General features: G+C 44.7%; 1 protein-coding gene across 1 annotated transcript in view; it reads left to right on the top strand.

Moving 5' to 3' along the window:
* MSN (moesin) overlaps positions 1-19,060 on the top strand; it is an 87,192-nt gene that overhangs the window by 25,280 nt on the left and 42,852 nt on the right. The window contains exon 2 of the mRNA XM_081178771.1: positions 15,755-15,838. Within this exon, the coding sequence (XP_081034897.1) occupies positions 15,755-15,838 (84 nt within the window). The remainder of the gene's footprint in view (positions 1-15,754; positions 15,839-19,060) is intronic.

Below are 19,060 nucleotides of genomic sequence, written 5' to 3' on the forward strand. Positions count from 1 at the left end.
CGTGTTAAAAATGGCATCAGAGTTGGGGTTTGTTTGGGGGGGTAATCACTCTTGCTTAATTTTTATCCTGTCCTCAAGAAGGCCTTCTGGTGGGCACCAGTTTAAGAATAACACAAATAAAGCAGGATCCAGTTGCATCACCTGAAGGTTCTGGAAGTCAGTAAGGGCAACCCTTCATAGTCGGCTTTCATAGAATCCGAAAATGGTAGAGTTGCAAGGTACCCCAGAATAATCTAGTCCAACCCCCTGTAATACAGGAATCAAAACTTTGGTTGTGCAAAGTTGCTTTGCACTAGGGTGTACAGGCTAAAAGTCGGTTGTGCAAAACAAACCTGAGCTGTGGAATTCTCAACAACACAGTGGCATTGGTTGTGTGCTTAAGTAGACCTCAAAAAGTACTGGGCAAATTCTCCTGCCAGGTATTAACCAAGAGCGGCTCAGCAAAACCTTTTGTAGTCAGGGGCAGCATATATCTTAAGTGCCATATGTAAGGCTAAATGAAAGGGTTATGGTCTTACCGTGTTTTTTGCTTTATAAGACTCACTTTTTCCCTCCTAAAAAGTGTGTGCGTCTTAGGGAGCGAATGCAGGCTGCACAGCTATCCCAGAAGCCAGAACAGCAAGAGGGATTGCTGCTTTCACTGCACAGCAATCCCTCTTGCTGTTCTGGCTTCTGAGATTCAGAATATTTTTTTTCTTGTTTTCCTCCTCCAAAAACTAGGTGCGTCTTGTGGTCTGGTACGTCTTATATAGTGAAAAATACGGTAATTCATGGACTTAAGTTTTCAAGCGCATCCAGCTGTATGTTGCTAGGAATTATCTGATCCAGAAAGCTGATGTTTAACAGTTATTGTACAACATATAGCTGGTCTTGTTCAGAGAAAAAGCAACATAGGTGTGTCTTTTAACACCTAAGCATTTTAAAGTAGTTCTTGGCCCTCTGCCTGAGGCTTTCAAATAGCTTTCTGTGACCTGAAACCCTCAGACTTCTGAGAATCTCTGAACTGTGAATGTGTGGAGCTTTGCTGCCAGCTCAGTTTCCTCTCTTTGCTCTGAAATTGGATTCACGGCAGGTACACCACTAGGTGATTTGCACATGAAGGGTGTGAACTGGCATGAGGCCAGTCTTTTTTCTCATGGTGTTACCATCACTTGATTGCTGCACATGTGAACCTGGACTACAGTAGCTTGCAACGTAACCTCACTGGTTCTGGGCCTGGATGCATATGGTGGCGGATCAACTTTTGAGAGCCAGTGGTTCTAGAGTGTCGGACTATGACTTGGGAGACCAGGGTTAATATCCCCACATGGCCATGATGAAGGTTACTGGGAGAGCTTGGGCCAAAACTACCTCACACTTATAGAATCATAGAATCATAGAGTTGGAATAGACCACAAGGGCCATCGAGTTCAACCCCCTGCCAAGCAGGAAACACCATACTTATCTTGGGCTGCCAGCCTAAACCACCTCACAGGGTTGTTATGAGGATTACAGGAGGAAGGGGGGAACCATGTATTCCATTTTGAGCTCCTTGAAGAAGGTAGGATATACAAATAATATTTATATAAGGTTGCATACGGTGGTTTCAGTGTCAGGATTAGGACTTGGGAGATCAGGGTTCAAACTCCCATCTGGCCATAAAGCTAACTGGGTGCCCTTGGGCCAATCACTGCCTCTCAGACTATCCTACTTCACTGGGAAGTTGTGGGGAGTAAATGAGGAGGGGGAAGAGAACTGTGCAAGCCAACTTGAGCTCCTTGGAGGAAAACATGGGATATTAATGCCAAAAAAAGAGGGGGGGGGAGAGAGAGAGAACCACAGCTTGAAATCCTGCTTTGAGTGGAGTTAAAATGAAGAAGTAATAAGCATGTCTTGCTCTGAAATTGGCCCCACCCATAAACTTGCCTTTTATTTTTCCAAGTCAGAGTAACATAGCTTACTCTGTCCCTTTTCCAGCGTTGCGTATAGGAAACATTTAGGGCGTGTTCAGTAATGGAAGTGGAATCGCAGCAGGCAAAGGATGACTTCACTAAACTCCTGAAAGGCTAGATTTCTTAGACATCCAGAATAGGCTGATGTGCAGACATCTGCATGAGTCCATTATAGGACAGGAAAGCTGTATTAGAAAACCAACTGTACACTCAGCAGAGAGCTCTGCTTCTCCTGAATGCCCCAAGGAGCTGTGAGCCACAGGTTTACACACGGCAATCGCCTCTGACTGCCTCTGAATGGCTAATGCAAGAAGTGCTGGGTAGTGCATGTCTAAAGGAGCCAAGGCTATAGGTGCAGGTAATTCCAGCGCAGGATTGAACCCTGTGCCACAGCATACCACTCTTTTCCAGGATGTACTTCCCATGTATTAACCGTCCCAAAATACAACATGGGGAATGTAGGAAGTACAGCATTACCTCGGGTTACATACACTTCAGGTTACAGACGCTTCAGGTTACAGACTCCGCTAACCCAGAAATAGTACCTTGGGTTAAGAACTTTGCTTCAGGATGAGAACAGAAATCGTGCTCTGGTGGCGCAGCAGCAGCGGGAGGCCCCATTACCTAAAGTGGTGCTTCAGGTTAAGAACAGTTTCAGGTGAAGAACGGACCTCCAGAACGAATTAAGTTCTTAACCTGAAACTGTTCTTAACCTGAAGCACCACTTTAGCTAATGGGGCCTCCTGCTGCCGATGCGCTGCCACCACCCGAGGTACCACTGTATGTGATATCAGGAGTGGTGTGGCAGAGCACTTTCTCTTTCCAGAAAACACAGCATCCCTCCCAGAGGAAAAGGGCAGCAGTTCCTTGTCTGCAGAGATGTGGAGCTATACGCTCACACACGAGTCCCTCTTGCTGCTTTTTTTAAAAAAAAAACAACCATGAGGATTTGGAGCTTAAACATTAGAATGCTCTTGGAAACAGATTTCCCTGATCTAACCATTTCTGGCTAAAGATATATTTGGAATAGATAGACCTCATAGTCTGGGCAGGCCTAGTGAGTAACGGTTCGTTGTTTCCGAGCAGTTTGCCTGCTGGGCAGTTACTCAACAAGAAGCAATGAGCAAGTCCAAGTTTTTGGCATGCCCCACCCAGGTCTCTGCCTTTAAAAAAATATGTGGTATTTTAAGCCTTACCCTATGAGCGATTTCACGACTGCATCTGTCCATCTAAAAACCCTTCTGTTAGGACACATGACTTAAAGTCAGCTTCTTTTTTTATTTCCAGTTCATTTGCTTATTACATTTATATTCCAGCTTTCTTCAAGGAACTCAAGGTGGTGTACATAGTTCTCCCTCCCCCCTGCATTTTATATACGCAACATCCCTGTGAGGTAGGCCTTCAGGCACTGACTGGTGCAAGCTCACCCAGCAAGCTTCATGGCTGATCGGGGGTTTGAACCCTGGTCTGTCAGGTCCCAGTCCAACATTTTAACCACAACACTACAGTGAAAGTGACCTGTTCAGTTGTTTATTCATTTTTCAAAAAAGAAAACTACAGTTACATGCTTCAACCTTCATCCCAGGGCAGTTTGGGAACATAAGCACATAGGAAGGTCCCTTAAAGTGAATCAGATCCCATTGGTCCACCTACCTCAGCATTGTCCAGCAGTGGCTGTCTGGGTTTCGGACAAGGACTCTCTTCCAGCCCAATCTGGAGATGCTGTTGGGAATTGAACCTGGGACATTCTGCATGCAAGGAAGATGCTCTACCTCTGAGATATGGCCCTTCCTTTATGGCAAAGTTCAGTTCCCCGTAAGATAGGGACTTAACAGTTCTGTATATTACTTGTAGCAGCTTTTCCCAACCAGGTGTTCTTGAACTACAGTTACAGCTGTGTTCTGTTATATTATGTTGGAAGTCACAATCAAACGCAATACAGTGGTACCTCGGGTTACAGACGCTTAAGGTTACAGATGCTTCAGGTTACAGACTCTGCTAACCCAGAAATAGTACCTTGGGTTAAAAACTTTGCTTCAGGATGAGAACAAAAATCATGCAGTGGCAGCACGGCGGCAGCAGCGGGGAGGCCCCATTAGCTAAAGTGGTACCTCAGGTTAAGAACAGTTTCAGGTTAAGAACGGACCTCCAGAACGAATTAAGTTCTTAACCCGAGGTATCACTGTACAATTAGAACATGCCCTTTGTTTTGCTTTTAGTCTTTTAATAACCACCTCTTCTTCAGCCAGAAGTTAGCTCACACTCCAGATGTAAATTTTAACCGGCAGACATATAACCCCTTCAGTTGTTATTTTTAGCAGTCTTGAAGGTAATTGGAGAAAGGGAAGCTGTTATGTGGTTTGAGGGCAAGATGAAAATTCCTCCTCTCCAAGTCACTCACCCTTGTCAGGGTTCCACAAAACCTCTTGTCTCCCAGCATGAAAAACAGCTTGTTCAGAGCAACAGAGGTTAATTCCTTGTTCACTCTATTTATCAAGAGCGAATTCAATAACCCAAGATTTACTGCTTGGCTATCATTAATCCTCACGTAATTATCTCGGTCAATGAGCTGTTGATAGAAGATGTTCAGTCCATCTTCTCCCCCCAGAAACCCCTCAAGCGGCCTTCACCAATTGGACACCTTCCAGATTGATTGTACTGCAATCAGCTCCAACCAGTATGGTTTCCCAGAGTGGCTGGGGCAACACAGTCAGGTGGGCAGCATATAGGTAATAAAATCACTATTATTATTACAGTGGTGCCCCGCAAGACGAATGCCTCACAAGACGGAAAACCCGCTAGACGAAAGCGTTTTCCATTTTGGAGGTGCTTCGCAAAACGAATTTCGTATGGGCTTGCTTCGCAAGACGAAAATGTCTTGCGAGTTCCTGTGGGTTTTTTTCCTCCCCCCCCCTTTTCCCCAAGCCGCTAAGCTGCTTATCAGCTGATCCTAAGCCGCTAAGCCGCTTAACAGCTGATCCACTAAGCCGCTTATCAGCTGATCCGCTAAGCCGCTTAACAGCTGATCCGCTAAGCCGCTAATAGCGTTAATCCGCTAAGCCGCTAATGGGCTTGCTTCGCAAGACAAAAAAACCGCAAGACGAAGAGACTCGCGGAACGGATTCTTTTCATCTTGCGAGGCACCACTGTATTATTATTTGGAGGGTGGGCAAGAGTGTTGCTCTTGTGCTTGCTTGCTCATTTCCCACAGGCATCTGGTTGGCCACTGTGATAACAGGATGCTGAACTACATGGGCCATTGGCCTGGTCCTGTAGGCTCATCTTATGTTTTTATGTTCAACCATTTCTATTTATTCTTGCACTTTATTTAAAACAAAAACAATGGGACTGTGAAAGCTTCTCTTTTATACAAAGGCAAAGAGTAGTAATTCTAAAAATTCGTAAGACTTGTGCTGGTGGCCAAGGAAATGGAGATGATAGTGGTCGTATTGAGTTCCTTACTATTGCATCTTCTATAGATACCATTTTCACAGTTCGGATTCAGCTCTGCTAGGGAACCACACATATAAACTGAATGTGGTGGAGGTGGTTTGGAACCAAGACCAGCCATGTCCTGTCTTTACTCTTTAAAATTCAGAATTTGTGCCAGTTCGGGGCCAAGAATAGAGTATCCCAAGGGGGAGTTGCTTGTCAGTCTAAACTGCTGTTTTGTTTTGTTTTTCTCTGAGCTAACCAAAATGTCACCATGACCAAATTGGCTTTTTGCAAACCATTCTTCTAAATGCCTGCCTTAAATAAAATAAATAAATCCAAGCCCAAAGCATCTGTTATCTCTTGAAACAGTGACAGGAAAGCGAGGGGAGGGTGCTTGAAGATTCTATTTGCGAGAAAGGAAATGGCAAAAATAGAGGAATTGGATCCTTGCACAAGTTCATGAATAAGTGTTTCAAAAAGCAGTGCCATAAATATATGAACTTGAGTGTCACAAGAGCACGCCCTTCGCTGGAACAGCTTTGCTGTGACTTCCTAGCCCTGATCACTAGAGCCTGCTTCCTAATACAAAGCAAAAACAATTATGATGGATGTTTCCATGATCCACACAAGTAAACTTGACCCCAGTACTCAAATGTGCATCTTGAGAGGCTTAGTGAACCTGGCTTGAGGTTTTGCAAGGCGTGCGCATGTGTGTGTCCGCGTGTGTAAAGAGGGTATTTAGCTTTGGCTGGTGGGGGCTAATCTTACTTTGCAAGAGGGGCACTATGGGGCATCTTCCTGTACACATGGTTGTCTCTTGTGAGTCACGGAGTATAATAGCCTTCCAGCCGACTGAAACAGGAAACAGAGGAAACACAGCATAGGCAGCAAGTCAGGCCTGTGCCGCAGGAGGGAGACCTCCTCTGCTGCTTCATATTGCTTGCTCATATCTTAAGCATTACTTGGGAAGCTTCTAGCCACAGTAGAAGCAGAGGACTGTGGGATGCTAAATTCTGGTGCCATGTGCAAATCTAATACCTGTGTGGTACCAGTGGTGGAGTTGTCTGGGGCCACAAGAGGGCGAAGAGCCATTAACTATTTCTGCAGCTGGGTCCCCTGTCTCCAGTGTCCTAGAGCCACCCAATCAGCAGGGATGGAGAGCTTTTTAGTCACTCAGAAGCCTTCTCACGCTTTGTGCTGACCAGAGCCAATCAATGGGAAAGGAGGTGAGTCAAACACAGAGGATGGGCTTCTAGGATACCTCTGGAGAAGGTGTGTGGAAGGACACAGAGGAGGGGATGTTCTGTATGTTCCAAAGCTAAGCACCGAGGAACACTGAAAATGCAAGGCACTTCCATTTCAAGAGAATGGTGTGTGTTCTGTTGCATACAGTGGAACTTCAGGAAAAACACAGCCCTGAAAGAAGGAACTGGAGAACTCTGACAAATCATTTTCCATGTACATGCGCAGAAAAGAGTAGACCTAGCTGAAAAGCTACACATAGATATCTGCAATGAGCATTGCAGTGCATCCTAAATTATTATCAATATCTAATCATAAGATCTCCAGTAGTTTTTGGACTACAATTCCCATCATCCCTGACTACTGGTCCTGCTACCTAGGAATAAAGGGAGTTGTAGTCCAAAAACAGCTGGAGACCCAAGTTTAGGAAGAGGAAGGTTTTCAGTTGGTTCCAGAAAATGGACAATGTTGGAAAGCCACACAGAAAGGGTGCTTTGTCTCTGTTAGTGGATCAGACAACCAAGAGAGTTTTCAAGGAGCTCTTTACAGCTTCTAAGGAAAAGTCTGAAAGCATCTCTGGCATGAACACCCTTGAAAGCTCTCTACATCCTGAAGTGGCCTCTTATGTCCTTACCCTGGCATGTTCTGTTCTACTATAAAATCCTTTTTTTTTTTTTGCAATATTGGAATTATTTCCTTTTTTCAGGGCAAAGAGTCAGTCCTGTGGAGGAATTCTGGGACCGCCAAATAGAGTGGTCAGCTTCCACACTTTAGAATAATGGAACCATAGATTTGGAAGAGGCCAAAGAGGGTCATCTAGTCCAACTCTTTTATTCCAAACCTGCCTTATTCAGTGTCTTAATGGAAAGTCCAGACACTTTGCTTGTGGAGCATTTAAAATATGCTCATATGTTCAATCCTACACATGTCTACTTGGAAGTAAAACCCTACTTGGTTCAGTAGGATTCACTGCCAGGTAAATATATATAGGCTTGCAAATGAAATGTGGTTTGCAGCTGTTTAGGGTAGTCAAGCCAAATTATTGGCAGCAATAGGCAGGAATGACTGAAAGAGGCTAATGGGAAGGAAGTTTTAGGTAGCCATGTAGGCAGCTGTGAAGCGCACCATTTAACATTTCTCTTCTTCTTCCACCACCATTTCATGCTTTGCAACTGCTTCTATGTTCCCAATGTTGGAGTGTAAAAACAAGCAAACAAACTCGCCAATCTTGGCCTTTTTCTGAGTGAGGAGAGCCTGCTGGATAAGGCCAGGAGGGGCCCACTAAGTCCAGCACCCTGTTCTCACAGGGGCCAACCAGATGCCCCAGAGGGAAACCCGCAACCAGGAGCTGAGCACGAGAACCAGCTTCCCCTCCTGAGGCTTCCAGCAACTGGCATTCAGAAGCATTACTGCCTCTGGCAGTGGCAGCAGCGCATGGCCTTCGCCGTGGCTGACAGCCTTCTCTGCCACTTCTACTGTAGGAACAGAGCGGGGGGGGGGGGGGGACCATGGGTGTCATATCATGAGCTCAACTTCTTGGGATCCTTCCCAAGGCAGCCAAGTGGAGGGTTAAGCCTGTTCTCTGCTGGTTGCAACAGGGTTCTGCTCCGAACCTTGGGAGCAACTTCCATCTGGTGTTCTGTTTCCTGATTAGCTTAGGGATCTGAAAACCCCCCCTTTACAGGAGGTTTGATTTAATTAAACTGTAATCCCTTCAGCAATTGCAAGCACTTTCATATGACCCAGGGTGCCCCCGCCCTCTCTCTGCTGGCACATAAAATACCAAAGGAGAGTTGCGGAGAAGGGCTGGCGATTGGAAACGTGGGCAAATGCCTGTAAGTATTCCTGGAGCTCCCATTCTGGATGGGGAGGGCATACTTCTCCTGATCCTTGGAAGCCTCTGGGAGATCAGGTCTTGGGGAGCTGGGGGTGAAATCATGTTGCTGCATATATTGGAAGGTTGTGCAAGAAAATAATCCTGAGGCTGCACCAGGTCACTGAGGGACTCTCCAAAGTTCTGCTGGCTTGATGGATAAATGAGACTTTTTCCCATGAAGGGGAGGCTCCTACCTAGCCGAATTTTGGTGTTCCTATAGCTTGTACTCTATAGCAGGTGATCACACACTCATGTAGTTATTTGAAATTGCTCTCTGGGTGTTGGATGTTAAGTTTTCCTGTAGTAGATGGCACTACTTTATATACATGCATGCATGTATACATACATACATAGTGGGTATTCCCATACAACGGCCTGAATCAGTGGCGGGGTGGTGTTGATACAACCATTGGGCCTAGTTTTTTGTTTCCAGTGACAAGCCAGTTAAAAGTTCTCTTCTGAGAAGCCAGTGAGCAAAGCAACAGCATAGACTCCTTCTCCAGGTATCTACAGCTAGAAGCATACTTTCTCTGAGCTTGGAGGTCCTATCATGGCTAAATAGTTATTTGCAGGCTGAGGAGTCATCCAGAATTCCTTTTGTACTGGTGGCTTCCCAGGCATAGGTACATGATTTAGAGTGTCAGAGTGGTTTGTGGTTTTTTTTGTCCTGGTGCTTTCCTTGAGAAAACCAGTGTTTTACCACTGAAGTGGAGCAACAACAATCCATGGAAAATACAATTGCCATTTACTCTCATTCAGCGGTAAAATGCGGGGGGTTTTCCCAGAGAAAGTGCTGGGACCAAAAAAAAAGAAAAAGCTCACTCTGGAATGGAGGTTTTTAAAGCTTGGACCTGTGCCTAGAAATGTGGCACAAAAGGAAGTCTGGATGACCCCTCAGTCTTTGTTGCTTGAAGCCCCAGGAGGGAAGAGGGCTCTTGCGCTCAAATCTTGTTTCCTGGCTTCCTACAGCCATTTGTTTGGCCCCTGTGAGAAGAGTCATGGGCCCTTGGCCTGATCCAGCAGGGCTTTTCTTACATTCATATGGTTATTTATTAATCTAAGCCAGAGACCATAACCAGCTTGTGTGGCAGAAAACTCCACAAGGCTGCATGCCGCATTGAGCTCCTTGGAGGAAAAGGTGGGACATAAATGCAATAAACAAGACCCAGTTTTCACCATGGTGTTGTCCTTGGCCATACACAGATCTGAACAGTCCATTGCAGAAGCATTTCTAGAATCAAAGCCCTCACCCTTTCCCACCCCCACCGTGCCCTACAGGAGGCATGAATGGTGGGGCAGCTGCTCACCAGTGGGCAACAAGAAGAATCTAGACTCCTTGCTCTTTTTTGTAACTGATGTCATAAGCCAGCTAGACAGTGTTCTTTGTTCCCACTCCTCAGGGTGTGTGTTCAGAGTTGTTTTGGCAGGCAAATAGTTGTTTGTTCCTCTCCCTGCCTCCAGAGTTGACAGCACTTTGAAAGAGGGATCGTTCCCCCCACCCCCACCCGCTTCTGGTCAACAGATTTCTGCACACTTTGCATTGTTAGAAAAACCTGCTGGCTCCAACAACAGTAGGGCCAACGAGGTGCTGTTTACACCATGGGAGCAAAGAAATGCCTCTTGAAAATATTTTGTCGCCAACCTTGGAGAACCAGTGCTGCTACCTTCCAATTTTCGTGGCTGGAACAGCTTAAAACATATACTCCATCCTCTGCAGAATGACTCTGCACAGCAGTTTCAGTGCTTAGCTGTGCATTGTTGGTGTAGTGGTTAGAATGTCAGAATAGGGCCTGGGAGAGACCAGGGTTCAAATCCCCATTTGGTCATGAAGCTCATTGGGTGACTTGGGGCCAGTCACTCTTGGCCTATCCTACTTCACAGGGTTGCTGTGGGGATTGAATGAGGATGGGGTGAACCATATATGCCACCTTGAGTTCCTTGGAGAAAAAGGGTGGGATGAAAATATATGGCATCAGGTAACAATATTCCTCCATAGCCATCTTTCTGTGTTGAAGTAAACTACAAAAGTGTTAAAACTACCAAAATAAAATGCCTGTTCCTTCCCTGTGAATATCTGTTGGTTCAGGCTCTTTTAGGCTTGCTTGTAACTTCTTTTTTTTAAAAAATTGCTTCTATTTTGAGGATATTTCAGAAAATGGGAGACAAATGTTTGCCTTTAAAAATTCAAATGTTAAAACTTCTAGCCAGAGGCTTCCTTTCCTATGTGAGACCATATGAAATAGTTAATGAACAATCAAACACTTATACCAGGGGTGCCCAAACCTTTTTCACAGAGGGCCAGATTTGATGAAGTTTTTTAGGATTGAAGTTGTTGAGCTTTTTTCACCAGGACATGCCACGGACTTTGGACATGCCTGACTTATACTGTGGGTATCCATGCAGAAATCTCTGGCCTTCCAGTTTATGAAGCCTTGACTGAATGCAGGGAGCATGTCTTGAAACTTTCAAAGGGACAGAGGCTCTGGATGCAGAGGATGCAGCAGCAAGCTGCAATCTTGCAGATGTCACGGTCCATTGTGGTGCTTCTTGACTGCACTGTGGATGGCCCAGCAGAACTCCTTAAATGGGGGTGGGGGGAATTATGGAGAGGTAGCACAAATGTTTGTGGGAAGTTTGACGGTCCCACTCATTTGCAATCTCTAAACGGGGTGTGGCTAAGATGTGCCCCCCACCCAATGTCAGCCACTAGCTCCCATCAGTCCCAGCCAGCATAGCCAGTGCTCAGGGATGATGGAACTTGCTGTTTTCAAAGTGTGTTCTGGAATTTGCAGCAGGCATTAACATACTTTGAAGGCTGTCATGATAACTTGCTAAGGTAGGTCCATATTGTGAAGGTCTAGATTGCTCAAAGCCACTTGATGAGTTTCTAGGAAAGTCTGTGATGCTCCTTAAGACATGTTGCAAATTCCTGAGGCAGGCTTGCAAAGTATCCTTTGCCAAAACAGTTGTGTCTTGCAATACTTTGAGCTGATTCTTAAATATTCTAAACCCTGGAATGCTTCTGCAGTGACACTGTTTTTTTATCTTAATATCTGCAAACACACATCAAGTATAAGCACATGAAACAATGGTTTGTTTTAACCATGTTTTGTTCAGTAAACCATGAGCCACCTAGCAGATGAGCATACAATCCATGTCTTGTTTCTTAAAAGCTTACCTGTTTTATCTCTTTTCAATCTCCTCTTTTCCAGGCTAAACATACCAAATCTACATGTCTATGTAATCACTGGCAAATAGGCTCCTACCTAATTCAGAAAGGAAGCATCTCCAATTCAGCTTTTTTGGCACATCTCCTAACCTTTGCTATGTAGTGATTGATCGCTGGCATAGCAGCCCATGACTGCTCCATCATTACTCTAACAAGATTCTTGCTGCTTCTGGTGGGGCTATAAGGTCTCTTTTACTGCCAATGTCTTGCAATGAGTGGAGAGTGAGCTCAACTGCAGAGGGACAAGGCCTGTTTCTGCAAAGATGTTGGTGTGTCAAAGGCACCCAGGTGGTAAAGGAGTCTGGCTTTTGTTAAAAGTGCATGGATGTCTGTGCAGAGGAGCCTGGGCAGGTGCCAAAGGCTGCTGAAGCTCCTTTTCTCAGGCTATGTCGAGACTCAGCCAAGAACTGAATGCCAACACAATCTTTTGTGTTGCTTGCCAGTGTGGGTGAAGAGTGGATAACCAATCAATCTCCTTCTGCTGAAAGCTCTTTGCTTCAACTCCTTCCAAGTATGTTGTGAGCTCATGTAACAGAGTTTGCTCAACTTGAATGACACAGGGCACTCTTCAAACAGAGTTCTCTCGGTGTTGATCTAAGGGAGGCATTTATATATTTCATGTGTTACTGTGGGTGTCCCAAAAGAGTCAGTGTTGAGAACCTCTTGGCTTTGACATTCTCATGGGTTCTTCAAGTAGCCTAGTTTAAGACAATGCTGCAGGAAGGAGGATAACACTGACCTTGCCAGTTGGTCGATAAAAATGATAAAAACATCAAATCTATCAGTAAGAGCTGGTTTGCAGAGAAACTCAGGTTTGAAAGCCCTTTCTAAGTTATATAATTTATAGAAGACTTCTAAAAATGAGTGGGCATGTCTCCTGTCAAACTTGTATTGGCAAGGCGTCCCACAGGGTGAGAACTGTCTATGTTAGTGTAGTCCACTGGTCTACAATTGGTGGGTTGGGACCCTCTAGTGGGTCATGGCCTGGTCCAAGATGGGTCACAACAGGAGAACAACCACCATGCACCTCTATGGGAAAAGCTTAAGAAAAGGGCTTCCACATGCATGCTTGGTGTAAAAGTGCACCCTGATTCTGAAAAGGTTAGGGACTGCTGGTGTTACTGAAAAACAACTTAGATTTCATTCGCTTTAGAAAGAATAATGTTTATGTCTTTCGGCACAAAGCACATTGTGCGTGGAGGCTCCACAAATGTAGGTTGCAAATAGTATTAACTTTGGTGTAGCCCTCTGTATTAATGTAGCACTCCTACTGCTGACCTCTTTACAAATCCAACCATAGCTGCCAAGCCAACTTATTAATTGAGTGCCAGTGAAGAAACCGGCTAGTATAAAACAAACTTGCATGGGCAGGTGAAACTGAAAAGTCATTCCAGTATCTCACTGGACAGTAACGTAAAAGGTAAAAAAAACCAACAACCCTAGACGGTTAAAGGTGACTATGGGGTGCGGCACTCATCTCACTTTCAGTCTGAGGGAGCTGGCGTTTGTCCACAGACAGCTTTCCTGATCATGTGGCCAGCATGACTAAACCACTTCTGGCAAAATGGCATGCTGTGACGAGTGCCAGAGTGCATGGAGACAGTTTACCTTCCCGCCAGAGTGGTACTTATTTATCTACTTGCACTGGTATGCTTTTGAACTGCTAGGTTGGCAGAAGCTAGGACAGACCAATGGGAGCTCACCCCATCACATGGATTCAAACCGCCGACCTTCTGATCAGCAAGCCCAAGAGGCTCAGTGGTTTAGAGCACAGCACCACCCGCGTCCCTCAGTATCTCCCCCTCCAAGAACATCCTGTGGAGAAGAATGCTCCAAGAGGGGGTATTTGAAGGGAAATGGGTATGGCCACCCTGGAACTTCGGAAAGCCACCTTCTAGTTTAATCTCTGCCTCTTTGTTCCAGAATGAAAGGCCAGTTGCACCTCCTTTGGCAGCTGCTTAGGGTGACCCACTTTGCAAGAGCCACGAGCCCATGCCACCTGGATCCCCTGGATCCACCAATGGCTGTACAGAATCTTGCTTGATTGCATATTATTGAACTTGGAAAGAGATTTAAATATATTCTTAATATTTGATAGGAATGTATTGCTTTTCATAGCACAAAACTGCTTCTTACTCTGATATGCAGGTTTGCTTTCTCATTCTCCAAAGTGTGTCCATTTAATTCCCTCCAACCTCTTTGCCCTCCAGCTGTTTTGGATTGCAGTTCACATCAGCCATTGTCCATGGTGGCTGGAGCTGATGAAAGTTGCCCAAAACATCTGGAGGGCAACAGGTTGGGGAAAGCTGATCCAGTACATTTTTGAGATGATGGAGATGAGTTTCGGTCATTCAATACAGACTGTTTCAATTTTTAAACTGCTGCTGCAAACTTTTCTTTTCTGCCAAGGCCTATGCAGGTAATTGAGACTACGTCTTTTCACAATGGTTAATCAATGTCTGATTTTAATCTTTTCTTTTCTTTTTACTGTATGGCTTCAGTGTTAGAAACTGAGATATGAAAGCTAGGAGCTAAATGGCTCCTTAATCCTAGGTTTTGAGCGCAACAACAGAATGTCAAGGCACGCTTTTTTAAAATAACAAGAATACAAAGCTGAAAATGAATGAACTGCAGCTAAAATAATATGTTCATTTTTTACATGGTCTTCTCCTTCCCCTGCCCCCCCATATATTCTTAAGAGGGTCTCTTTTCCAGTCTTCAGAGAGTACAGTGGTGCCCCGCAAGATGAATGCCTCGCAAGATGGAAAACTCGCTAGACGAAAGGGTTTTCCGTTTTTTGAGCTGCTTCGCAAGACGAATTTCCCTATGGGCTTGCTTCGCAAGACGAAAAACGAAAACGTCTTGCAAGTTTGTTTCCTTTTTCTTAACACCGTTAATACAGTTGCGACTTGACTTCGAGGAGCAACTCATAGAACGCGGTGCGGTAGCCTTTTTTGAGGTTTTTGAAGACTTTGGTGATTTTTGAAGCTTTTCCAAAACTTCTTTTAAAACTTTTTTTTGGGGGGTTGGATTTTGGGTTGGGGGGTTTGGAATTCAAGGACTTGGTGTTGGGGAAGGGTTTGCAAGAATCTGGAAGCTTGTGTGCTTTTTTCTGCATTTTTATGATTTTCTGTGACCATTGGGCCACTCTGCTGTTTTTTTAAAAAAAATATGGGTTTGAATTTCTGTGTGGTGGGTGGCTGGGGAAACAGTTGAGGAGGGGTTTGCAAGAATCTGGAAGCTTGTGTGGTTTTTTTCTGCATTTTTATGATTTTCTGTGACCATTGGGCCACTCTGCTGTTTTTTTAAAAAAAATCTGGATTTGAATTTCTGTGTGGTGGGTGGCTGGGGGAACAGTTGGGGAGGGGGTTCTTCAGCAAGAAGCAAAGAGTGGAAGAGGAACCTTCTTTGAGTTGTCCCCCAGAGTCTTAGAAAATGTACTGTACACTTTGTTGATTTTTAAACTTTTTCTGTCATGTTTAGAAACTTAATTTATTGTTCCTTCAATTTTTGAAATGCTCTTTACAGTATGTGTGACTTTAAAGAGCACTTAATAAACTCTTCTTGTACCAAATTTGGCTTTGTTTGGACTTTTTTTGACCATAGGAACGCATTAATTGAATTTCAATGCATTCCTATGGGATTTCGTGCTTCACAAGACAAAAAATTCGCTAGACGAAAAAACTCGCGGAACGAATTAATTTCGTCTTGCGAGGCACCACTGTAGCTGGAAGTGGGGAGGCAGAAAAAGATCCTCATTTCCTTCCACTCTGCAGTTTTAATCTGAAATCTTAGGCGTAGTGCTGTGCCCAGAGCTCAGAAACTGCATGCGCTGATGAAATTCCCTGTCGCAAAATGCGCCTAGAACAATGGGAGTTTTGAACATGTACTTTCATTGTAAGCCACTTTGATGTTTTATGAAATAGCAGCATATAAATATTTTATAGTAAAAAAGAAATTTTGGCTCATGCTGCTGGATGGGTGGATGGATTTTCATGAGGCATCTGGATTCTAATTCTACCCTCCTATTTTATATTCCAGATTACTGTCCGAGTTACCACCATGGATGCTGAGCTGGAGTTTGCCATCCAGCCCAACACCACAGGGAAGCAGCTGTTTGACCAGGTAAGTAGACCATCCATTTACAAACTGTATCATCTGAAGCATTTTTGTCTGTGTGGAATTGGATATTGAATGATGAGGAATGAGCAATAAATAACAATGTGCGGAGCCGCCTTTGCTGTTAAGGCTAGTAGGTGCAGCTAGCCACAGCAACCAAATACACGGGTGAGATGTAAGATGCAAGGTAAATAAAAGATAAAAAGGTAAAGGGACCCCTGACCATTAGGTCCAGTTGTGACCGACTCTGGGGTTGCGGCACTCATCTCGCTTTATTGGCCAAGGGAGCCGGTGTACAGCTTCCGGGTCATGGGGCTAGCATGACTAAGCTGCTTCTGGCGAACCAAAGCAGCGCACGGAAACACCATTTACCTTCCCACCGGAGCAGTACCTATTTATCTACTTGCACTTTAATGTGCTTTCAAACTGCTAGGTTGGCAGGAGCAGGGACCGAGCAACAGGAGCTCACCTCGTCGCGGGGATTCGAACCGCCAACCTTCTGATCGGCAAGTCCTAGGCTCTGTGGTTTAACCCACAGTACCACCCGTGTCCCTAAATAAAAGATAGTGAAGGATAAAATAAATGACTCATTCACACAGCACATAGTCTACCTAGGGAACTTGCTCCCCCAGGAGGCAGTGACGGCCACAAACTTGGATAGCTTTCAATGAGGATTGGACAGGTTCATGGAGGAGGAGAGCACTATGCCATGTTCCCTGTAGGTGTTGCTGCGCTATAACTCCCATAATCGCAGGAAATGACTCTCCTGTCTGAGGCTGATGGGAATTATTATCTTAAACATCTGGAGGGCACCAGTTGGCAAAAGGTTGAGTTAGAGCCAACGAAGCTTTCTACCTTGGTGACAAACTCTCCTATCTGTTCTTAGATGTCTGGCCTGATGGTTTCCTATAGATTGAATTAGAATGGGGTGTGACTCACAATAAAGCATTGAATCTCCTCAGGGCTTATATTTCCCTCCATTAGACATTCTGGCATTGTGAGGAAATAGATTCATTGTGGTTAACCTACTCATAATACACTTTTATTATTTGGGGCTTGTAGTGGTTTTAATTCTTGTACCCCATGCCACACTCTGAAATGCTTATCCATTACAGCGCATTAATGCTCTATGTATGGTGTAATATTATTCCACCATGACTGGGTCTGGTTTCTTCATATACTGACTCATGAAGCTGAATGTGCTACCAAATAAAAAGCAGAACAGTGTGTTGTTAGAGTGTGTACCAACCTAGATGTGACTGGGAGTGAGGCGTATGTATATTATTTATTTTACGTGCTGCTGCCTGTCATTGCACCCTAGCTTCCATGGGTCATGTAGTGCGAAGGAGGTGCAGCAAAGTCCAATGACTCTCTTTTGGCCCACCTTTTCCTTTGAATGCTTTGGCTGCTACCAGGTGAAAGTGTTTTCTTCTACTCTGGCTGTCTTTCACCGACTGAAAAACAGTGGATCTCAGGCTTTTGGGGGCCACTCCTTCTTGGTTCTGTAAACTCACTCCCAGTGCCCCCTACCCTATAAAAAGCATTATTCAGAATAGCCATTTGCATGACCCACTACGAACAATAATAATATAACAAAATTCAAAACAGTAACAATTAATTGCACATTTGTTCAGAATCCAATTAAAATTTAGTTTATTTAATTCAACGAAGTTGATGAACTTGATCCAGTGATAATCAGCTCTTCAAAACCTGATAGTCTGGCTTGGGCTACCCAGTCAGATGGGCAGCGTATAAATAATAAATTACTTATTTTACACCCCCCCATTACCCCCTTCTGGCTGCCCCCTTGCCTCTTAGTGTCCCTCTACATCAGGCTTCCCCCACCTCTGCCCTCCAGATGTTTTGAGACTACAATTCCCATCATCCCTGACCACTGGTCCTGCTAGCTAGGGGTCATGGGAGTTGTAAGCCAAAAACATCTGGAGGGCCGAGGTTGAGGAAGCCTGCTCTAGGTAATCCCACTGCCCATGAAAGGGCACCACTGATAATAATAATAATAATAATAATAATAATAATAATAATAATAATAATAATAATAATAATAATTTATTTATTCATTCATTCATACATACATACATACATACATACATACATACCCCGCCCATCTGGCTGAGTTTCCCCAGCCACTCTGGGTGGCTCCCAATCAAGTGTTAAAAACAGTACAGCGTTAAATATTAAAAACTTCCCTGAACAGGGCAGCCTTCAGATGTCTTTTAAAGATAGGATAGCTGTTTATTTCCTTCACATCTGAAGGGAGGGTGTTCCACAGGGTGGGCGCCACTACCAAGAAGGCCCTCTGTCTGGTTCCCTGTAACCTCACTTCTCGCAATGAGGGAACCGCCAGAAGGCCCTCGGCGCTGGACCTCAGTGTCTGGGCTGAACAATGGGAGTGGAGACGCTCCTTCAGGTATACTGGACCGAGGCCGTTTAGGGCTTTAAAGGTCGGCACCAACACTTGGAATTGTGCTCGGAAATGTACTGGGAGCCAATGCAGATCTCTCAGAACCACTTCTCTCTTATCAAAAGGGCGCCTGTATTGAAGGAGGCCCATCCCCTGCTTCCTCACATGCTCAACTTCCTTCCATAAACACACTCTTCCCTCACCCCCCACTCACATGTGTGGGTCATCAAGTGACCAACATTCATGACCACCGCTTTCCCAAGTATATGGTTTGACTTGCCAAGAGTTGGGATATAAATATTCTAAGGTGTCCCAACTGAACAGAATTCACAAGTTCAAAAGAAGTCCACAAAACAATTAACGAAAATTTAAAACAATGCAGAAGTGTTAAACAACACCAAAATTAGCAACAAAACCTCAGATGGAACTCAAAACATGTCAAATGGCCCCTGGCGAAGAGGATTGTTTTGACTCTTGTGCTATGCAGGTTGGGGCTGAAAAAGTAGCCATAACTTCCTGGTCATGGGAGGTGAAGGGGAGGGCAAGCCAGTCATCCCGATTTGGGGGCCTCCAGAGGTTTTGATCTAGCCTGCAGAGCTGATGGAGGCATGGCTGTTCTGGGTGGGACTGATGGGAGTTGTATCCCAAAGCCTCTAGGTTGTGGAAGGTGGTCCAAAAAGGAAGGATAGCACAGAACTATTGCTTTCCACAACCTTGTGTGTCTGTTCTGGCTCCATCACCTGAACAACATCTTCATGGGAAAGTAAGTATGGGGTCTTCCTGAATAAAAATGTTTGTCCTTGGTT

Source organism: Podarcis bocagei, assembly GCF_964188305.1.
Source record: "Podarcis bocagei genome assembly, chromosome: Z".
NCBI lineage: Eukaryota > Metazoa > Chordata > Lepidosauria > Squamata > Lacertidae > Podarcis > Podarcis bocagei.